The 24199-nt window shown below is 38.7% G+C and overlaps 1 protein-coding gene and 4 long non-coding RNA genes across 8 annotated transcripts in view; 3 read left to right on the top strand and 2 right to left on the bottom strand.

Moving 5' to 3' along the window:
• The first annotated feature begins 3486 nt into the window (after nucleotides 1–3486).
• Nucleotides 3487–5241, top strand: LOC135350315 (uncharacterized). Its single transcript, XR_010399109.1, has 3 exons — nucleotides 3487–4282; nucleotides 4403–5166; nucleotides 5227–5241. It is a non-coding gene; the product is annotated as an uncharacterized LOC135350315 (long non-coding RNA).
• A 510-nt stretch (nucleotides 5242–5751) lies between these two features.
• Nucleotides 5752–6509, top strand: LOC135350980 (uncharacterized). Its single transcript, XR_010399351.1, has 3 exons — nucleotides 5752–5943; nucleotides 5994–6281; nucleotides 6394–6509. It is a non-coding gene; the product is annotated as an uncharacterized LOC135350980 (long non-coding RNA).
• A 1181-nt stretch (nucleotides 6510–7690) lies between these two features.
• On the bottom strand, nucleotides 7691–9361 carry LOC135350595 (uncharacterized). Of its 2 annotated transcripts, XR_010399204.1 has the most exons (4): nucleotides 9251–9361; nucleotides 8734–9104; nucleotides 8247–8570; nucleotides 7692–7907 (listed from the first exon to the last, which is right to left on the bottom strand). It is a non-coding gene; the product is annotated as an uncharacterized LOC135350595 (long non-coding RNA). The 2 variants fall into 2 exon arrangements; XR_010399203.1 differs by having other exon boundaries at nucleotides 7691–7907; nucleotides 8247–9104.
• A 5076-nt stretch (nucleotides 9362–14437) lies between these two features.
• LOC135349820 (uncharacterized) overlaps nucleotides 14438–24199 on the bottom strand; it is a 56561-nt gene continuing 46799 nt past the window's right edge. Inside the window, exons 1-8 of one of the 3 annotated variants that reach the window (XR_010399009.1) lie at nucleotides 22306–22518; nucleotides 21187–21744; nucleotides 20576–20609; nucleotides 19807–19912; nucleotides 15780–15921; nucleotides 15441–15524; nucleotides 15163–15272; nucleotides 14438–14557 (exon numbers count right to left, since the gene is read on the bottom strand). Coding sequence is in view for 2 of the 3 variants with exons in the window: in XM_064548446.1 (XP_064404516.1) it covers nucleotides 14518–14557; nucleotides 15163–15272; nucleotides 15441–15524; nucleotides 15780–15989 (444 nt within the window). In the remaining variant the exon portion in view is untranslated. Of the gene's footprint in view, nucleotides 14558–15162; nucleotides 15273–15440; nucleotides 15525–15779; nucleotides 16332–19806; nucleotides 19913–20575; nucleotides 20610–21186; nucleotides 21745–22305; nucleotides 22519–24199 lie in introns of those variants that run through there. The other 2 variants (XM_064548446.1, XM_064548457.1) reach the window with 2 other exon arrangements.
• On the top strand, nucleotides 18273–18787 carry LOC135350694 (uncharacterized). The gene is made up of 2 exons (XR_010399231.1): nucleotides 18273–18447; nucleotides 18639–18787. It is a non-coding gene; the product is annotated as an uncharacterized LOC135350694 (long non-coding RNA).

The following is a 24199-nucleotide window of genomic DNA, read 5'->3' as shown; positions in this document are numbered from 1 at the left end:
TCATAGTAACGGGCATATCCGAGGTAATTTACTAGTTTCCGTAAATTAGGCAATTTGATCCAAATAAACGCCGAGGAAATTATCGAAGTTATACCAAGCAGCTATGTAAGTGAGTTGGCAGAACTGGCCAGAGACAGATAAAAGAGAATCTATGTATTAACAGAAAGGATATTGATGCTGCAAGTGTATTAAGCGAAGACAGTAGTAGTGACTGTGAGGAGGTAGAATGAGTAGAGGAAGTACAGTCCAGTGCAAGATGATATTAACTATTCTATAATTAGTCTAGTAAAATTTAATAGTCTATAATTATTATTTTATAGTAGATCTACCCCTGTACCCATGTAATTATATCCAAAAAGCAAGCCACTCAATGTTGGTAGCATGCATGTAGATCAAAAGAAGTGTGGCTGACTCATAACACTAGCATGAGATAAGCAAACGGGTGAAATTGTTGATGATCTGTACGTGTACGTGTACGTGCTAATATTATAATAGTCTTGAGACTATTAATTTATAGTACACGATAAACTGTTTCTTGATCGTTTACGAAGTGGCTGTGAGAGAGACACATTCCAACTTGCCGGTTCGAAATTCCTATACAAGTGTAGATACACGGCACTTGAAAAGAGGTTGGACGTTAATGCTGTCTTCACCGATGGTGTTGCCTAGAGAAGTAGCACTCCAGTAGGTCCTGGGATAAATTTCACTTGATAGTATAATTAGCTAACATTTGGCAATTGATATCTTAGCTCAGCGAAAGACAACACTGCAATTTGGAAAGTTAATGACATGTACATGTACGTGTGAACTTATTGATAGAAATCATAATTGTAGTTGTAATAAGAACGTAGCATTAATTTTTGTTTAACAGTACATGTACATGGATTTTACATATTTTTCTTGAGGCTGTATTTTTCCAATAACTTTACTGTATGCTTAGTTAATAGATTCTCCTGCTGCATCAATACACGAAGGTTTTCATCAGCTAAATATGCAAAAAGTAGGCTCAACAGGTTTAGAAATAATCTCACGCAAAAAGTGAAACTAACTCATGCTTTAGCCCTTTCTATAGCACTTAAACTTTCATAACAGTTGTCAAACATAGATTCTCCTCGTAGTTTACAGTGTACTTCAAGTATTACTACTGAATGGTAACCTGAATATTTACTGTCCAAGCCAAAAATCTCACACAAAGTATTTTTACAGGAAAATTTATGCTAAAATATGATATTCTCCCATGAGCTTAGAGAAACTAGTCTTACCTACAAGCCTACTGCAAGTATCAATGTGTGCCGGTCACTTTCACAAGTTTTCAGACACGGAACACTGTTTACTACGCTCTGGTTGCTATATAAACATGACAGTTACAGGGTTTCTAACATAATCTGCTCGTTACGATGATAGCTTCAGACAATTCCCGTGGACCCCTCCGGATACTAGGCCGTTTCACATCCACGTCAGTACTGTATCATCTATGGGTGAATTAAGGACTGGGTCCTTCAATTATTGCTGATTCAGCTAAAACAAAGCTCCGCCCACGCTTTTTACCAGCAATTGTGCATAAAAATGGATCTCAAACTGCTTAAATCTTTAGCTCTAATTCCGGAGTCCTAAACGCTCCTTGAAGCACTTACTTTTTAGTGTAGTAGCTAGTTGTAAGGCTAGTACACACAGTAATATTCGGAAGGAGCTGTTCCTTCAACTAAAGGTGAGATATTCTGTAAAACATAGTTTTCTAGCTTAATTAATTTTTTACATGTAAAAGCTAATAACTTACTCTACGTAGTGCAGACGGCTCCTTCCGAATATTACTGTGTGTACTAGCCTTAGAACTAACTACTACACTAAAAAGTAAGTGCTTCAAGGAGCGTTTAGGACTCCGGAATTAGAGCTAAAGATTTAAGCAGTTTGAGATCCATTTTTATGCACAATTGCTGGTAAAAAGCGTGGGCGGAGCTTCGTTTTAGCTGAATCAGCAATAATTGAAGGACCCAGTCCTTAATTCACTTGAGTAGCTTTTGCTGGTTTCTCATAATTATTTGCCTCATCACCAAGTTACTAAACTCCCTGCATGTGTTTTTGTTCTGATAGAGTAAATTATTTGTGTGCATAATTTGATTGTGATTGAGGTCTAACGAAAATGTAGACTACCGTATAGCGCGAAATTTCGAGGCACTTATATTTCGTGGATTGGCCTCTAAAAACCATTTCGTTGCACAATGTTCGCGGAATGACTGCTTACCGGAAGCCACGCCTTTAAATCTTGCATGATAGCAGGTAATTCTAATTAAAGAACACTTTTTGTGGACTTAATTTTCGTGTAGAATTCTAACCCACGAAATCCGCGAAAATTAAGCCCCTCGGTATATAGATATGTGCTTAATTTTATTTTTCAGAATTCTCACTGCATGTTGGTGTAATAATTGTGTAAGTGATCTATTCGCATGTACTAAATTCTGAATAGAGTTGGTTACACATGTCATAAACATTACCAATTATTATTGCAACAGGAAGCATGTACTTTATAAACATGCACCAACAATTAATGAACTAGTGTTCAAGCTGGCGCTGTGCTAATGCCTCTCGCCATGTTTTTGCTTTCACTCTAAAGTATTAGAGTGTTATTAGTTTCTATAATGAATTTTATATTAAAGTTAGCTTATCTATATAAAGTCAGATCACTGAGAAGAAAAGACTTATTTACATGCATCTATTGTTGTTATTTATTGTATTATGTGGCTTACCAGGACCTCAAGAAAGAAGAAAATTGATTCTTCCAGGATCTGTAGTTCAGTGTATATAATATCTAAGAAGAAAAGACCTGTGTACATGCATATTGTTATCTATATTGTTATAATTATGGTAGTGTTTTGTGGCTTGATTCTGCCAGGAGGATCTGGATCTGGATATTATTTTCTCACACATGGGGAATGAGCGCGCATGCGCATTACATCCATATAGGAATAATTAAAGGGTGTGTCCAAAGAGATCAATTTCACAAATGGCTACTGCTAGCTAGCTAGCTGTTTTAACAGATATTTTGTGAGTATTGTAGCTAACAAAAAGCTAGCGCTTGAGTGCAAGGCTAACTCATATGTTGAATAGAAAGTTTGTGCGGACAGATGATGCTATGAAAGATCCTGAAGAGACTGCAACAGCCTTCAATGTGAGTCAAACTAGCCATAACTCGAGAAAGAAGTTTTAGTTTGCTAATCCACGAATCAAAATCCAAGAGAACGTGGCTAGAAGCCTATAGAAGCTGTTAGTTTTTGTCGCATTGTAACCTTTGAGCAGTTATAGCTGGAATACACACACACTGCAGGGGCGATCCTAGGATTCAGTCAATGGGGTACTCATTGCGCGCGAAGCGCGCCGCAAAATTTAGACCACGCCCACTTCCGGGGTCACGTCCCCTTTTGTCGGCAACGCCCACTGTTTTCTAGATGGTGCACAGCCACAGTACTGACAGCGCCATCAGCAAGTCTAGACTGGAAACCACGCCCCTTTCTTTAGGGAAAGAGACTGGCCAGGTGACTATCAACGACTCGTCCCAACGGAATGCTTGGAATGTAGTGTGTGCATGAATGCGTGGGAGATATCTAAACCACAATATTGCATAAATTTTATTATTATGTGAGTATTAATATTTTTAGCTGTACAGTTGCAGTATAAATGTTATGTCTACTTAGCTAGCTGTTTGGATATAAGTTGTCTATCAGTACTTCTCCAATGAAGCAATTCTAAAGTTGCTATAACCTGGCTGGCTACAAGGCCACTGCAAAAATAACAGACAGAAGTCAGTAGCAGAGATCAGATATATTTGTCTCTCTGCCAACTGGTTTATGGAAAGTCCCTTTGCTTTGCCCTATTGCCAGCAACATTTGAGTTTCTATTACAGCGGTATCATTGCCACAGACAGGACAAGAACTAGGTACATCCAGGTGACAGCTAGCTCCAGACTTGGACATAGTTTTGCAGCAGTTGACTTGTGATTGAAATTAAGTTTGGTAGGTGGCTGAGCTAGCTAGCTTGCTAGAGTACAAGTAGATCTAGCTCGATCTAGCCAAAGTATACTAAACCGCAACACTGGTGACCACACCCTTTTCCCTGAACCACTTCCGCAAAATTCAGTACGCAATGAAGACGAGTCGTTGATAGTCACCTGGCCAGTCTCTTTCCCTAAAGAAAGGGGCGTGGTTTCCAGTCTACAGCAAGTCAAGAATGTTTACGACCAGAAGCTCAATTCGCCTGGGATGGCAAACTCTAGCCAACTCTTCTTAAGGTATGTCAAATGTCAATGCAATCATGTCTAGTCTCTGTGTAAATGTAGAAGTTATTAAGTGATGATAAACGTTTGTTCCTTTGCTTGATCTGACGACAGTCTTGATTCTTTTCTTTTCAGGCCACTAAAAGATTGATCAGCTTACCAGGAGGTGACAGGCAGCGTACAAAGTATGACCACCAGTACGTACCTTGATGTTGAGGAAAAGAGACTTTGTAGTTTACATTGCAAACATTGATTATTATTATAATTTATTGTACATACATGTAGGCTTAATTATATAATTATACTATACATTCATGTACCTCATGTACCTGGATCCAAGAACCTTGTTGTGCTGCATGTTGTGAGGCAAGCTCAAGTGTTTGATACAGCAAACCACTTCCTGCTGCCTAGCCTTATTATTGAGCCCCTCCCCACTCTTTATTAGTTCCCATGGATATCCCAGTAACGATCGAAGAAAAGTAAGTTTTTTAGGCTAGCTAGCTAGATCTAACTGGTATAAAGTTATTGTAACTATCACTATTAAGCTGTAGATAGCTGCAGTAAGTGTAGCTTCCTTCTAGCCAGCCAGTGATGGTTGAACTATCTACTTGAGCTTCTCTGAGTCTGGATAGAGTGCTGGAGCACCAGAGCCTGGATGGGGGTGCTGGAGCACCCTAAGCACCACCCTGTGTACGCCCCTGCACAGACAGACAGACACACACACACAGTCAGCTTTACCGTATCCCTCGTGCGGCTACGCCTCGAGGCATAACAACATGAGAGACTATAATAGTCATACAGTTGTTGCCAAAGAGGAGGATTACTTACAAGAGATATGATGCAACGTTATGCAAGATGCTTTGTACTCTTTCTGCTAAGCTGGTTACACTACTGCCAAGGTATGTGATAGAGATAATTATTCTAGAGACGTTATACACTATATTTGTGAACAATGATAGGAACCTCAGTAAGTGTAATTACAGATGATGGAAAAGATACACTTTCTGGTTCATACTGTCCTACTACTGTTAAACTGATCTGCAATGTTACAAATGCTCCTTATTTGCGATGGACGTACAATACCATAATTATTGCTCTTCCCTCGGATAGTGTAGTACGCTACCAACCAATCCCAGCATTTCCATTTTACGAGTTAACAAACTTTAATGTATACAAAAATCATATGAATTGGACTCTGATTAATGCTTCAACGATTCTCACTGTTGATCTGTCAGATCTGAAAAAACAGAATATTGAAATTATTTCTTGCGGTTCTTTTTTTACGAACAAGATAGCAGTGAATATCAGCATTTTGCAGCCAACTTTTCCTTCTGTTAGCCCGCAAGTTTATACAAGTGTGATCGTACGTTATGAGTCTGGACTTGTAATCATGGAGGAAATTTCAGGTAAGTATATAGTACTGTACTTAGACACAAAATGTTTGAATGCACACTGCATTGCTGCTATAGCAACCAGATTGTCTTGAATATGAAAATTCCCAAGAATACCTCATCAATGTCACTGGATGTGGGTGGACGTGGCTCAACCACAGTACCTGTCAAGATACTTTTGCTCGTCCGTTTTCAGTAATTGTACAGAAAACGTGAATAAAATTACCCTAAAAGCCAAGATCGCTGACATTGAGAGTGAAGAAGTAGTTTTTCCCACATCTGTAGGTGAGAGCACTAATCTAGTAGTTTTTAGATTTATCGACTTTTTTTTACAGATTACAATAATCGCTACTTTAGAGCTGCTGTTAACCAGTTGTCTAGATGCCAAATTCATGTGCAGTGTTTACCCATGAGAGGAGATGTTAATATACATCAAATGTGTACCATTAGATACACTGCAGATCCGGATTATGGAAATGCTGTCACAACTCTAGTTGGCACAGCACCAGCTGTCTCACTTTCACTTACTCCTGGTACCATATACTACTTTGAGTTCTCCATGTTGATGAATGAGACCCTGTTGATTGTGGAACGAATAGAGTACATGATTACAAGATTGGGAGGTATGAGAATATAAAGTAACAACTGCTTTTGTGAGCAAGAGTCGTATAATGAACTCATACACATTTGTATACTAAACTCCAAATACTATATTGAGAATTCTCACCTATGCAGAGTTGTTCCAGCTGGGTGTAAGAGAGGGTGCTGTCCTTACTATTGTATCATCATTCTTAGGATGCTTTATTGTGCACACTACAATTATGTGCCTTTTAATAGCTCGGAATGCTAACGGTGAGTATATTATCGTCACTACATGAAGCAAAGGCCACCCCACTTCATGCACATACAGGTGTTCATACAATATCCCAATTGAATGTGTTCATCATTACTAACAAACGCATTCAAATCTCGATAATACTGATCCTCTTCATGCTGTTTATTGGATGTAGCACTCTGTTGACAGCCTTTGCCATTACTTCAAATGGTACGTATTGGAAGATTCAACTGTCATTTACAATACTTTCTGTGTTTATTTCATTACAGATGTGTGTTTCACAAACCAACAAGTTCCCAACAGTTTGCTTGATGCAATAATAGTAATTGCATGTGTTGGGATAAATCCTTCTCCTCTATTGGGTCTTCATAACATATAAAGTATATAAACAGTGCACTAAAGGTAATTTGGAGAGTGAACAAATAAGGTTTTTCTTTTTCAAACTTTCTTATTTTGCATAGGAACCAAAAATAAGCTAAACAGTTCAATATGACGCTCAAGAGTCATCTAAGGTGATAGAATTATACATTTGCATTTGCTATTCAGAAACCACCCGATTCTCAAGAGTGCCAGCATTTGGAAGATACGCATCCTGATGGCGTTGAGGAAATGGTTCCAATGCAGAAGAAGCTTTCGAATGACAGCTAGCTAGTGACACAACACCTATAGTAGGAAATGTCCACCCTCTACACTTCCCAAAGAAAGAAAGTCAGGTCAGCATTCCAACACCGTTTTGTACGATGAGGTTGGTTTAGCGAAAATAAAAGGCAATGTCTCGGATATGACAGAAGTTGAGTTGAAAGCTAACGAGTCTTACGGGCACACAGACAAGAGGTGTTCAACTGCCAAGAGCAACGTGGCTACTTGTTCACTATGTTTGTCTCCAGGCAGCAAAATCCAGCAACATTTGTCATTAAGTCATCAGTACAGCGAGATCAAAATGACACCAAAGAACGAGCATCCTGACTAAATACAATTGAGCAAGAGCAGATTGAGTTGAAGTCTAATCAATCGTATTGTCAGCTAACAGGTGCTGTGGGTCAGATAGGAGGATGTGAACCACTGCACGAGTACGACTATATATACGTGGACCCCTAGTATAACGAGTTCATCACAAGACATTCCCCAAAGAACTGCAATGTAGCAAACTGTAACATTTGAGTGTATTGCGTTTCATCATAATAGCTAATTATTAGAATCACAGAAATTTAGTTCCTGTATAAAAACATCAGTGAATTTATTAACAGCTATAGTACAATAATTTTTCTACACTAAAAGTATTATAGTCTCTTAATAGCATACATTCAAATTTTGGTTCACAGCAAAGTGCAGGCATAATAATACACCTAGATTATTGTTAGGACAATTGTTGCAGCTGAAAGGAGTACCCAGAACACGTATGCTGTCTTTATACCTGCAAAAATAGAATTGATAGCATTAATAATAATTATTACGGTTCAAGGTTTTTAGAAAAAAGATACGAATGTTCCTTGGAAAATTTTAGGATAATCTTGACTAGAAATCAAGAAATTGATGAAAACGAAGAATGCATGCCATCATTGCCATGTAACTGCATGGAATTGTACAAGTTACATTATTATGTATATTGATTTCCGGGTAATAATTTATTATTACACCGTTGGACTTTAGTTGCGAGGGTTTGCCTAAACACTTCCTATAGGAATTCGTGTCTGAATGCATGGTATATTCGACAGAAAAATTAGTTATTACTCTATTATATATAGCCACTAACTTTCATTTATCTGAATAGTGTTGGTCATAACTCCATTGGTTGTCTGGCTACACTTGGACGTCACTGTTATACGTGCATAGACTTTCATGGGAGCACTGAAGGGTACAGCAAGTATTGCTTCGAAACTATTGCTTTCTGCAGAAATAGCGATGGATTTAATTGCAGTGCTAGTGTTACTCTCAAACACCTGGATCGTGAAGTGACTAGGGTCATAATTTGAATTTGAATCATTATGCGTCCAATTAACTCGCACACCAGCAGTGTTAAGTTCGTTTGGTGGGGGAAAATATCCAATCATAGGAGAAATCACATCTAAAGGAGGACCTATAAATAATAAATATTATGTGTGACCGACCACATGTACCACACTTATCAATGTAGACGTACGTCATATCCCGTGACTGAGTGGATGGTGAGTAATTATACCAGGAGCAGATTACACTCCAAAGGCTTTGTTTACTGACTGCATGCATGAGTCTTAGAGTACCTGAAGGTTTGTGCTGAGCTACAGCTTCATCAGAAGGTGGAACAGTACAACGAACAGAAAACTCCGGCAATGAAGGATTTTGCACTATCAAGTCTGCTACCATCAAAGGTGAATCAGTTGATATAAGATTTGATACAATAGAGCCATTTCTTATTCTTCCTAATCCAGGAAGGTCTCCACGCGCATACGACAAAGGAAGGCCCACAGTAACGTATGGTGGTGCTGATAGCCTAATTTGATCTCCAGTTCCATTGCAGACATAGGTAACAATCTCTCCAGGACATACATACATTCTGTTTGTTGCTTGCAAAGAATTAAGACATAATGGTCGTCTGACCAGACACATCCATTCCTAGAAGTATAACTGCACCCTGTACCATGCATTCATGCATACAGAGAGTTGAAAACAAGTATAATTATAAGTATAATTATAATTATAATTATACTATAATTATTATAATAACTAATAATTATATTATAACTATAGGACTATAATTACATTAGTATAAGTACTTACCAGCAGTACCACTGGAATTGGTATTGGAGTCATTTGGTTTATAGAAGATCTGTGAAATAGTGTCTTTCTATACTGCATGCACTACAAAATAGCCTTGCAAATGTACTTTTTATAAACAGGGGCAATAATTTTGTCTGGACAACAGTTGGCTATACATGTACATTTAGATCGATGACGTAACGTTTTTTAAACTCTCTAGAGAGTAGTGTGAGTGTCTATGAATCTTGTATATATACAATCATAATTATTATAATCTCGCAATATGAAGGGGCGTGGCTTGCAAGACTAACAATTAAGTGATAACCATAATAATAGGTATCTCAAGACATCGGTTTACATTGAAGTCTATAATTATACGTATATAGTGGCTCCGAAGCCATCCATATCGGCCATGTTTTGCTCCAGACCAATGAAAACCCGAGAAACTTGTTGCATAAGTGACCCCTGATCTCTATAGTACATTGAAATGTTCATGTCTAGTTGTTTTTGTTTCTCTGCAAGAGTTATTAGGAAGATGGGAAGATAATTATTGTGTGTGTATAATTATGGTGTCTTTTAGTGAATCAACAGTGCAACCGCAAAAGGGCGCAGCTGTAAACACTTTAAGCATATTTATTGGCCCGTGAGACTGGGTGGGAGTAACTTCTATATGTAATGACATTCATATAGTATAATTAGGCTATGTCACATGCAACCAGCACTGCATGATTCTTGAAAACACTATGATTGTAATGAAGTACATAGGTTTGAGCTCAGGAGCTGGCCGCAAAGAATTAAACGGCCTGCAATGCACTCAATCTGTGCATGCGTCGGTCATTATATATAATTATATACCACCATGAATCCGGGGAGTTGAGATTATACAGTCTTTACATTAAATTATGAACACTCAATCTGCTTCCAGACGCTGCCCTTCGTGTTTGATGCCAAGTTCAGTATAGGATCAGTACTCCCCATATGAGTGTATAGTGTTAATTGTGATAGTGATTTCCCACTCTTGACCATTAAAATCAATCTATGTGTATACTGCAAGACTGCACTAGCTGATATTTCTGTCTATATATACCTGCACATTAGGCCCTGATAAATTATGCTTTTTTTCACCCATTATTCTATTCTTGAAAATGTGCCTATTATTCTCATAAAAAGTGCCAAAATGACATACAGTAGAACCTCGATTATCCGGCCCTCCATTATCCGGAACCTCGATTATCCGGCTTGGCAGTTTTCTTTTTATCAGATTAAATAATTCAGAAAATGGGCGTGTCCCTAAAATGCGCATGCGCGTTGCAGCAGTTACCATGGAGACATGCCTGCTTATCTTCTGCGCATGCGCAGACAACCATGCGGCACTGCTGTTTATCAATAAAGTGGGTGGATCAAGGCGTGGTTTATCTATTCGATTATCCGGCATATTCACTTATCCGGCCTGCTTCTGGAACCAAGGTGGGATAATCGAGGTTCTACTGTAATATTATTATTTAAGACGTATAGACATAAACACAGCACACAACTGATTCTCTCAGTGTTATCTTGCTGGCTTGAACTGGTGCATTTTTTGTCATGAAAACGTCGCTATCCAAAACTTAATGTAATGATTTTACCAAAAATGGACATTGATACCTTTAGACACCTATAATTATATGCTAAAATTATTCCGAGCATAATTTATCAGGACCTACTGCATATATACACACACGCTATAATTATATTAAAATAATTATACTGTATACCTTGCTTGTACATGCATGCACCGAGGCACAACTGCGCAGTGCATAATTATAATTATATAGTTATAGGACAGTGACTGCATGCTGAATATGTCACAATTACATGCATGTATACCTGAATATTAAACGGGTACTAATAATTTCAGCACATTTTAGCACATTTTTAAGCGCTTTTAAGTGCTAATTATGAATAATAAAACGCATAATTACGAAATTTTTATGGGACAGCATGTAAACTACTATAATTATGCTAAGCAAGCTAAGCCCTTTTTTCATCTACTGACTCCAAGCTTTCCATTCAACAGTAAACTCGACAAATAATATTGTGCTAATGATCATTGCATGAAGGTGTGTTTTCATACATTGTAATTTTATGATGAGGGTGCTTGATAATCAATACGAGCTCTTTTCTTTGAGCCAGTGACTCTGTGTGTGTACCATGATCTAGGAGAGTCCCTTGCTTGCTGACTGTGCTGCTGCATGTATACTATATTTATATATGCAGTGGCATAGGAAGCAATTTCTCAATGGGGGGGGCTCTAGTTTTTTTAGAGTAAGGCTATTCTACATAGTGCAGCCAGCTCTACTTAATAGCCTAGAAAGCTCCAGCCCCTGGAGCCCCCCTTCCTACGCCACTGCCATACATGACATGATGTGTAAACACAAAGATGGGAGGTCAGCTATAGGCGGAAGTCCCTTGCTTGCTACACCACACATGTAAACATTTGCAATATACGAGTTGTTAAAAGGCAGCACTTGCATGCTCAAGCAATGTGAAAGTTGCTACAATTGGCCGGGGCAAACACCAAAAAGCTAGCTTATTATATAGCTACTTTGCAGCGTGCGAGGACAGCCGGCATGGGGAGTATGTAAATCTGTCACATGTGCGTGCACCCAATAAACTGGCCTATGAATTAACTCGAGTAGTCACTATACCTCTTTCTTGATGACTATAATACCTTAATATATATACTGCAGTAGACATTCTATATACCTGCAGTGTTTATTATAAGTACGTATAGACTATAATCATACTGCACCAGACTGAGTATACAAAAGCTTTTTCAATGAGAACTATACCGTATATATAGCGGGTAATTTTCGTGGGCAAAATATTCGTGGTTTTCGTGGTTGGGTCTGACCACAAATATTTTACCCACGAATGAAGCGACCTTGCCTACCTTTACCTACAATCCAAGCAGCAACCACGAAAATATTACCCACGAAATGTCTCAATAATTATTGTTGAACCACAAATATTTTGTCCCCCGAAAATTACCCGCTATACGGTATATAGGCCCTGATAAATTTTGCTTTTTTTTCACCTTATAAAAAATCAGATGATTATTCCCCAAAAATGTGACATAACAAAATTAAGACGTATATAATTATAGACATAAACACAGCACACATGCAACTGACACACGACATATGATTCTCAGTGTTATGTTGCTGACTTGAACTGATCCATAATATTCACCTTCAGGTATTTTTTGCCATGAGAACATCGATCGTTATTAATGTAATGATATTTACCAAATATGAACATAGATGCTTATTATTCTTTAGACACCTACTGTGCTAAAATTATTCCGAGAATATTTATGAGCGCCTATATAATTATAGTGAGAATTAACAATACTATACGCATGTACCTATTGTATACAGCTATATAATTACCACCCACTATAATATATATTATACATCATGCATGCAGTATACGTTATAATAATTATAAGTTATTCATGGTTATTCCTAGTTGCATGCAGGCAATAATCGTTGGAATATTCCTGTATTTAGCCTCGGGAAACTATTTAGCTGCTCTGCATGTGTATTATTTTGTCCTATAGCTATAGTTGTATCTTAATTGAGTTTACAAGCAAAATAATTTCAAGATGAAGGTGATTGGAATTGTTCTCACCCTGGGCCTGTGCTTGGCAGGTGCTATGTCTCAGTCCCAGTTCACATGTTTCTTGACCAACGTCGGATTTAGCTCCCTCACAGAGGCCTGTAGGCAGGACTTCAGCTAGTGATGTCCTCCTGGTGAGTCACACTGCATATAGCTAGCTAGACCTATTGCATTAAGCTTCTATTATACTGTGTGCAATTATAGAAGATAACTTTTGTCCCATTATTTTTCCAGCAACGTGATGGGACCTTCAATCTTGATACCTGCAGACTTTTTGCTCACCAACAAGCAGTTGTGCCAGTCAACTAAACACTATGCTGATGTATTATAATCATCGCACAGAGGCAAAAGGAAATATCCGAGCATCCGATGCACATTTCTACCATATTGGAAAAGTTCCCCTTTCTTGGGAACAAGGAAATTGTAAGTACTTTTAGTCTATAATAATTTATTAATTTTACTCTATTGTGCAGCTGATTGCTGATTGCTGTTTTCTTTTCGTAGGTGCCTCCAGAGTTCGGCAATCAGCTGCACAATAGAGTAAAGATTGAAGAGCTTCCCTGATCATTGCCATGCCTCTGGCCGTTATGATGTCACTGTTCCTAGCACTAGTTAATTGCTGTCCTGTAGACACGTACAGTGAACAACTACTGCATGCATATATTATAATTATAGTTGTATAGCGCTGAAGAACAAAAATTTTATTATAGCTTGCATAAAATATATATAGCTAGGTGTAATAATTACAGATGATTTGGTAGTGTTATAATTATAATAGCTTGGTCTTTTTACGTGATAATTATTGCATGCTATTCTTGATATTGGGGCATATACGAAAGAGAGGGATAGGCAACGCCCAACCACCGTCAGGAATTTCGGATGGAGTCTGGTCCCGGGTTAGCAAGAGTACATATTATAATTATACTGCTATAGTTTGCAGCTGTATATACACAAACAGACTTGCTGTGAAGCTGATCTGATATTTCCCTGCAGAGCTAGAGTTTGGACACATGATGATTCACATAGCTATAGCTGCAACATAATAATATTATACGCTCTATAAATTTTAAATATATAGAGCATGCACTGAAATACTAAACCCTTGGCGGTTTCACATCATTCGTACAACACTCTGCTGATTTGGAATGAGCTATAGAATACAATGTGAAAAATTGCGGGAAAACAACAAAAAGCGTGGAAACAATTATGGAATCTGGCGAGAGCATAATTCCAATCCGCTACAACGTCATCACATAGTCAGTTTTCACTATGAAATAATTATTTGTTGGTGGTTTCAGAAAATGCCGCCTGTAAACAGATCAGGGAGTGAGAGCCAAGCGCCTAATCCAATTACAACTGATGGAATTTAGTTGTCACAAAGGAGGTCAGTTTGCCCACAACAATAACGCCACGAAAATTACCCCCTATATATACGGTGATTATAATTATTATGCATGCATGGGAAGTATTCTAGTACAACTCATATATTTCTGTGCTAAATATATACATACATGCATGCACTGAAGAATGTACTGACGAATTATGATCTATTCATCATGATTTATAATAATAAGAATTAATAGCGCATCTGTTCATTTATATTAGCTAAACAATAATATTAAGAGCAGCTATACAACAGTTACTGTTCTGTCAAACTTGTCCAGATACCTGCAACCAATAAAAGGAAATACATCACAGCATTTAAAATGATGAAAGCATCATAATTATAGCGGAACCTCCATTAACGACCACTTCCGAAGAGCAACCACACGCTATATAACGGCCAAGAGCTCAGGTCCGCATTGAAACTAAAATATCTTCAATGTAAAGCAACCTCTCAGGAGCGACCACCTCTCTACTCTGCATAACGAGCAGCTTTCTAGTCCCCAATCAGCTTTAGCAATTGAAATTAACCTCCCAAAACGAACAACCAAGCTCAGAATTATCAGACAAATATTGTATTTGCTGAGATAGCACAATCGTGAAGCCTATAACTGTAGCTCGTGAGCTAGAGAAGTAGTAGCAAAGCTCCCAGATCACAGCAGGACTTGTCTCAGAGCATATACATGCATGTGGTGGGTAATCCAAACCCTTGAACGAAGACCTACAGTATAACAGCTGTTCCCTATAATGGAGTCATTGACTATAATTATATAGGACTCATATTATAAACGAGTGATGAAGTGACACACAGCAGCTCGGCAAAATGGGTTTGATAATGGCCACACAAGTTTAGACAGAAACTATAGACATTTACACAATGCCAGACTCACGTTGGATTGTGTTGTTCTATTCTCCCTCTAAGGATCATTCTCCCCAGCAGCTGACAGAGTGAGGTGAGACAGTCCACTCCAGCAGACTGCACCAGGGCATTGTCACTGCTCTGTGGGATGGGGGTATACATGTACATGTAATTAACAATTAATGTTACAATAGTATACATGTATATACCCGTACTCTTATCTACTCTTGCCTATCTGGGTAAAAAATGATCAAGTCTTTTGAAGCAAACACTCCGTTATGATAAAGAATGGCAGTCCCACTAACTCACCAGTCCATAGAAGATGGAGTCCAGAAATAGCTCGAGGTGTCTCTTGAACACTCTCTTACCCAGAGACTTGGCAAACACTGGCAACTGTGGACAGAGAGAGCATTCAACACCCTCAAGATAGCGCAGTCACAGCTTAGTATATACATTTGTACAACACTGTGGAATCTCTACTTTTGAAAATTGCTGAAAGTTAAATGTTATAACTTTCAGTTGACCTATGTATATACTGTAACTAACTACACAATGCGATCACAACCAACGTATATACATGTACACATGTATTATACCGATAATACTGGTACTTTCATACCACCTTGATCATGCCATTACTCATCTCACCAGTTTGAGCAGTGTCTCCAGGAAGTTGATGTGTTGAGGGTAGTGTTTGTGTCGTAGAGTCTCGGCACAGAGGGGGAGGAGGGAGGACACTCGGTCACCACACCCACTCACACCACTCAGCTCTCCAAGCAGGAGAAGGGCACTGGAGGGAAGGGGGGCAAGACTAGAGTGTAGTTTGTCTATATAATTATTTTTACACACCACAACCATTAATTATTGAAGGACTTTTTCAAAGCCACATTAATTTTGCAACGTGAAAAATTATTAGGATTGGCTGGGGAAGCACGAAAAGAGCAAAAGAAGAGAGGCATACGTCAATCCGTTACAACATTATTACACATGTATAAAATACAACTTTGATTAAATTAGCTGTTAGATTGATCAGGAACACAAACACAATCTACATGTAACCGTATAGCGGGAAATTTTCGCGGGTGCAAATTTTCGCTATTTGGCTTCATTGCAGAGCCCTCAAAAGAAATGTTCGTGTACATGTCTTCGTTAATATATCGATTAACAACGCTTCGCAAATTCTAACTAAGTGAAGTGCTGTAAACCCTCGATCTCACGACCATGCAGAGTGTTATACAAATGATGTGAAAATGAAAGCACCACGAGAGTTGCTGATGCCTCAGTGAAATGAAGCTATAATACACCGTAACTATTAAGTGCGTGTTTGTGTGTAGACTACTACAGCTGCTCAATGATCAATGAAGTGCAAGTAAGAGTTTCTATATAGGCTATAGCTTCTAGTCATGTTTTTAATTTGTGGATTTGCAAAATAATGCTGGATTCTCGAGTTATGCCTATAGTTTTGTGTGTGTAGAAAAATGTGTCCATGCATGGAGTGTTGCTATATATACTCTACTTACATGTACTACATGTAGTTAACTCTTCACCAGAACGCTAGCTATTGGTAGCTGCAAGAGTGAGAAGAGAGCTGCAAGGCTCTGCTGTTGCAGCCATTAATTTTATATCTAGTTAGCTCTACTGATACCCAACGTGCAACTTTTTAGCGCAGTACACCACTATATGGCATCCAGATGTAGACTCAGAAGTCACAACCTACTGCATGGGTTGTACAAGTGCTTGTAGAGAGGTGACCTTACTAAATACACGTGTACTGTACATCCTGATGTACACAAAACCTACATGTACAAGTTTATTAACAGAGTGTCATACAAAATTTTGAAGTACATGTAAAGGGGGAAATAGGCAAGTAACCAGAAAATGTTGCTAAAAACAGAGGGTGAACTTAGAATGTAACATTGCCAGCTATGGACACTCAGTCACCCCCCCAGTCACCCCCCCCCCTCCCTGTCAGTGGAGTAGGAACAGTTCAAAAGTTGGGGGGGCCACTTGGGTGGTGCTTTGCACCACCCAAGTGGCACCACCCCGGCGCAGAGCGCCGGAATTTTTTAGACAGGAAGCCATACCTCCTCATTATGACATCATAATTAGCTACGGCCTAGCTACAAGCTTATTAGCTCTGATAATAATTATAATTATACAGCAGAATTGCATTCATAAAAATTCCTCACAAAAATATAATCATTTAGAAACGTCCAAAAAAAGTGTCAATTAGCACTCCTGATCTTGTCAATTAGCACTTCCTGATCTTGTCAATTAGAGTGCATGCACTCCTGACAAGATCAATTATCAGGAAGGGTGTGGCCAATTCATGTGACTCTCATTGTTGGGGGGGGGCCAGCCCCCCCTGCTCTGAAGTTGGGGGGGCCACTGGCCCCCTGGCCCCCCCTGTTCCTACTCCACTGCCTGTATATGACACCCTATAATATCCTCAGAGTGTCTAAACATTTTAGATCATAGCAACCATAAGTATCTAGCCAATTAGATTTGAATGTTCTTATCTAATCTTTGCAACATGATATTCTAAGTGAAGTACATGATTTTCTAAGTAAGTACGTGATTTTCTAAATTAAGTACATAAGTTGGATAGAACACTTCCGTTAGCCAATCAGATTGCAGTATTTAATGGCAAACATGATCTAAGTATAATTTAGATCATGTTTGTCATAAATACTGCAATCTGATTGGTTAGAGGAAATGTTCTATCCAATTTAGAAAATCATGTACTTCAATAGAAAATCATGTAGCTGATCAAGATAAAATAATAACCCAAGTACATAATAATAAGCAATACTTGATGTTAATGAGTGTTTTCTTTGGTGTTGTTTCCTTTTTTGCTTGTTCTACTTCTTTACTTGACTTTGGGGGAGCGAATTTTCTTGTTTTCTTTGCCACTGGAGCAGTAAGTAGGTTCTCACTGGCTGTGGAGGAGAGCAAATAGTCTACGAACTCTTGTCTTGCAGGTCAGAGAGAGCAGATAGGAAGGTGGGGCTGGTTACTGCAGCAGATATGGAGGTGGGGCTGGTTGCTGCAAAGACAGAGCTGGAGGTGTGGCTGGTTTGGAAGGAAGCAGGGAAGGATGTGGGCTGGGTCTCAGTTTCCTGTGCCCTGTCTGCCCCTCCACTCAATGGAGCTTTACTCAACACCAACAATCAGAACACTGACCTAATTGAGGGCTCTGTCATTACCTTCCAATGTGATCCTGGGTTCTCACTGGTGGGTGCAGTGACTGTCACTTGTAACAACTCTGGTCTTTGGTATCCTGACCCGGCTCTATTGGATTGTGTATCTAGAAGTTGTACGTATACACTATAATTATATAATTATAAGCTGATGCAAGAAAGAACCTTTTATGATTATAACTAAATGAATAGCTATAATCATAGTCTTATATAGTTTACTCTTGTGATGCACACCCTCCCATTGTCTATTGGAACTCTCTATACTGATATTTTTCACTCTAAAAATGTTGCCTCCTCCCATGCACAGTTCAATCACCCACCCTATTTACCAGAGAGATTCTTTCTATCAGTGTGGTTGTCACTGCAGTTGCTTTCACAGTCATTGGATTCCTCACTGGACTCTTAGTGATGCACCTTTGCTCTCGTAAGAAAGCAGTGTACTTCCCAGCAGCTGAAGGACAAACTAACTTAAGACCCACTGTACCAGCTGGCCCTGTTTATGAAGAGGTGTCACCCAAAGAGGAGATTGAGCTGAACACTAACCAGGCGTATGGACCAGTCGGACTGTAAAACTTCTGTTGATGTGCATCAACTGCATGCTCAATTATATATGTAAATAGTTACTGCGTCTGCATGTTCATTATAGAGAACAATGTAAACAGCAACATCATTATTTCTGCATTTTCAGTAAAAGCCACCATACATGTTTTGTATCAACTAAAAGAAGCTATAACAATTATTTGTCATTTTTAATATTGGTTGCAGGTATGGTTTGGCAGATGAAAAAATGTTCACACAAAACATGTCTAATTGAAAAAGTTGTGAACGTACGCTGTTTTAAACCTTCAACTTTTGTTTGGAAGAAAATTCACCCTTAGGTTTCTTCCAGTTTAGCAACATGCAACTATTAAAACAGCCACTCCTACTCTCTATATGCAGTACACGATTACCACCTCTAAGGCATTTCTCACAATGGTGACATGTACATCATATAAAAGTTATACACTCAAATTTTGGAGGTGTCTATGGGATTTAGAAAGATGCCCAAAGGCACTGTTTTAGTATCCCGATCGTAGCGAGGGTACTACAAGTGGCTGAAGGCTTCTAAATCACACGGACACCAAGTCTAACTCATTTAGACACTACAGTATGCATGCATGCACAAACCTAGCTTGCCTCGAGGCTTGACTATCAACAGGATACTAAGTACGTTGTAGGTGCACTAAGTCCCATAGTATACCTCTGAGGCATTTTCCCATGTACTTAACAATTAATTATCAACTTACTACCTCTGAGGCACTTCAGAATGGTATGTGGAGAAAGTGTCTAACGTCTAATATATATATTACATGCATTTTGCATGTACAAAGGAATCCTGAATGAATGACATAATATTATGATTTGACAGTCATTCTATAGGCCGTGAGTTGTTGGCCTAAGTCATGCAGCTACGTAGATATTATTCAAAGACTCACGTTTGTGTTGTTCTATTCTTCCTCTGAGGATCATCCTCCCCAGCAGCTGACAGAGTGAGGTGAGACAGTCCACTCCAGCAGACTGCACCAAGGCATTGTCACTGCTCTGTTTGTGGAGGGGGAGTACTTGTAATAAGCGGAGTATTCAGATTTCAAATCTTGAAATAGCTTAAAATAATGTAGGAAACACACTCAAATTTATTTGAGTGTGTTTCCTACATTAATGTATAGTCAGAGTAAATTACAAAAATACAAGAAGTTTCTTACGTTAGCTTTTGAGGAAATTTAGGTGATCTAGCTGTCCAAGAAATTTCAACCCCACGCAATCGATAGTACAACATTCAGCAAGCAGGAGAATGAAACATAAGATTAGATTTGGTTTAAATTGTTATTGCGCATAATTATTATAGCTCTATTTACATCAGGCCCTGGCAAATTATGCCGGCATTTATTTAGGGCATAATAGGGTTAAAATTTTGAATTTGGTCAATTCGGTACAAATAGGACGGTCCTCTGCTGCTGCTGAATGTGTTTTTTCTCTTTTAAATGACTCTTTCACATACATCTAGAAGATATGTTGAATCTTCAGTTATGTACAATATACAATACAACAATGAGATAATTTTTTGCTACTACTATTGCTGAAAAAGGACGTCAATGTGGGGCATATTGATGCTATTACACCTTTGTTACCTTTATCCCACTATACACCATAAAGCTCCATGCACACATCGTCATAGAAACACTAAAACAACAACAGCACGCTCACCCGTCCCCACGTACGGTTTCAGACAATCCTTCACCTGTGTGTGTGTGTGTGTGTGTGTGTGTGTGTGTGTGTGTGTGTGTGTTGGGGGTGGGTTGAATTGTTGAGCTGTAATGTGTGAACATAATAAATTTATTATTATGTGTGCTACTGAAAACATGATATCAGACTTTAGGGGATATACATGTAGGTTATTATTGCATGACCACCCACTCTCTATTCTCCCTCTGAGGATATCTCCCCAGCAGCTGACAGAGGCATGCAGTTACAAACAGTGTCAAGAATATATCTTTCCGTTACATATCTGTACAATGTGAAGCGGTAAAGCATTGTATTAATGCACCACACAGGACACATCTACACAAACAGTTTCTTTGTGAACCTTAAAGTGATTTGTTTAACTTGAAAGTAGTAGTTACCTAAACCAATACCATTAGTCACAATACTCTCACTAATGACTGTACACACACACACCGAGCTGGCCACGCACGCACGCACGCACGCACGCACGCACGCACGCACACACACACACACACACACACACACACACACACACACACACACACACACACACACACACACACACACACACACACACACACACACACACTCACACATTGCCGAGCTGGTCATAGCCGGGTAGCCTCTGAGCACTCTGTAGAGCGGAGTAAAAAGGATTGAGTCAAGACAAGTTTCCTGTACCTGCCTGGTGTTACACATGCACAATACATCATACCATGGATAGAACAGTAAGAGGGATTGGAAACGAAAATGTTTGCCTGAAACACTCCGCGTTATAGGGTGTGGCTAAAACTACAAAGGATTATATTTATAGTCAGCATGCTCATTACCTGTCTTGCTGCCATACAATGTGCTGTACATAGAAATGGTGAAATTGATCACTTTTAATGTTGATTATTCTAAAAAGTAAAGAGAATCTAGCTCTAAAAGGTCGATTAAGCAACGCAGCCACTAAGCTAGAAAAAGTTATGAGACCCCAAAAATTATGATGCTCCAAAAAGGAGTTTAGAGGATATAGGTTACACAGGCACTATTATCACATGACCATTCATCAATCTTAGTGCCCAGCTCTGCAGTACAGATGCAGACTGCATGCCTCTCTCACTGCATGGTTGGCTGCCTAGCTCTGCATGGGAGATGTAGAAGTCCACCTACACACACACACACACACACGCACACACACACACACACACACACATCAACATCACAGCAAGATTGAGACTGCTAAAATTATTAGGATATGCACATGCATGTATCTTAATCTTAAAGCAGTCCATTTGAAAGGTTTGTAAACGGTAAGCATCTGTCAACCAATATGCACATTCTGCTAGGGTGGGTAGATTTGGTAAAGACTTTTGAATGGATAAGCAATAATCACACAGAGCCATAACAGACGGTAAAGACCCACTACACTAAGCATGAATCATCAATCGTAGCTCTAATAACTGTACAGTGTGTAGGGGAGGGGGGTGTAGGAACAACTAAAATGAGAACCAATTAAGGATGATTCATGCATACTGTGGTTGCGATGTAGGTACACGTATGTATACATGCATGCACCGTAAAACCTCGATTTAATTTAAAGCGACACTTTTAAAATAATAATTACATTTTGCAAAAGTGAGTTTTAATGTACACAACAAAATGAATATAAGCTTTGTGCTATAATTATGGGAGAAATGTTCAAGTGTCGCTTATTTAGAGAATCTTACTGAGCATGAGATGATCTCCCAACTCCCTCCACGTGGGGGCACGCATCGACAAAAACAGCAGGTAAAGACCCACTACACAATAAACATCAAGTGAGACAAGGTCTGATAAAGGGTCATGCAATCTATAACCATCATTTGATGGACATAATTATTAGATGATAAAGGGTCATGCAATTACAACCATCATTTGATGGAGATGATAAAGGGTCATGCAATTTTTTGTCGGGTATATGGATGTGGTTGTCTCTCCTCTGTGGGGAGGTGGACCAGGAACTCGATCTCTCGTAACCACGAAGGCTGATAATTGGAAAGGAACCGGATCGAGAGGAGTTACAAACGAAAAATGTCTCATGCAGGGAACCTGCATGAGGCTAACTGTCCTCTAGTCTCGATTTCAAGTTAGTGTACTGATGTATTGCAGCTTGGAAATGAGGCTAGAGAACTTCTAGATTTTAAGAAAGCTTTTAACACTGTTGTACATGATCCTAAAGCTATTGCAGTGGAACATGGGAATTACACTCTCTTTGTGGTACTGGCTTACTAAATATCGAACAGATATCACGTTTGTATCAATAATTATTATTGATGGCACCAAGTCATAATAAATAATTGGTACATACCTATATCATACCAACTCTCAGGGAGATCTATAGGAGTTCTATCATCACAAGTGACAATAATAATCATGGAAAGATCACCTCAACAAAATTTGAGTATGATATGATAAAAAAATCACTTCCATCTGATGCACCAGTTTCACCTAAAGAGACGGTTAATTGTACTTCATTTTTTTATTGTAGTCTTGCACCATGCCAATTGTATCACTTAAATTATTTTTTGTACAATTGCTGTAAAGTTCAAAATAATGATGGTACCGGTATGAGCATAGCTATTCATCTTGTGTATGTTCACGAGTGAATATATACTACATATACTTTAGACACTATTGAGCTGCTTAGGTAAAGAGTGACACCTATCTTACGTCTATTATTAAGAGGTAACGTAAACCCAGCACACAACTGACACAATTATTGTCTTGCTGAATTGATCATGCACCTTCAGAATTAGGACGTCGTTATGCAAAACTTAATGAAATGATCTTTACCAAGAGTCAAAATTGATGACTATTTTATTCTTTGGACATAATTATTATGCTAAAATTATTCCCAGCATAATTTATCAGGGCCTAAACTCTCACTTAACTACTATAGTGACTCTTACCACAGGCAAATATAGGTCAACATGCATACAGCCATGCATGAGCATACTGTGCACAATGTGTTATTGCTCCATAGTCATAGTGGTAGTCAAAACAAAGCGTGTGTTTATTATTATTTCCCGTCCCTCCCTATAGCTTTGTTATCACAGTCTCTCACTTTGCTAAATGACCCTTTTAATTTTTAGGCACCGTTGGCCCCTAGGCATTTGAAAGATTTTGTGGCTGGACATCTGGAGAGCTGCCCTAGAAATATGAAAATTCATAGCATTACTTGGAAAGGAGGAAGACTAATGAATGTCCTTAGATGCAGTTACTCCCCCCTTCAATAGTTACTAGGCAAATGAATGCGTTTACAGCATTCAAAGAGGGTAAACCACCAGCCATTAAAATTAATGTTATTATAGAAACTATTTTCAGTGAAATAAGTATACGCCAACTACCCCAAACAGACAATAATCTTCCTATAATAACTATCCCATGAGAATGACAACAACTATTAATTGTATTGAACATCAACATTTCCTAGCGATAATGTACGTGTGAACATGTGCAATACATTATTATATACACACCCATACACAGCTGCTGGCATCACATGCATACATAAACAACCATGCAGGAAAGTAAACGGACTTTACGTTCACTTTATAACCTAACATGGTCATACTAACTGCT

This window comes from Halichondria panicea, chromosome 1, assembly GCF_963675165.1.
Source record: "Halichondria panicea chromosome 1, odHalPani1.1, whole genome shotgun sequence".
NCBI lineage: Eukaryota > Metazoa > Porifera > Demospongiae > Suberitida > Halichondriidae > Halichondria > Halichondria panicea.
This window is presented reverse-complemented; position numbering and strand designations above follow the sequence as displayed.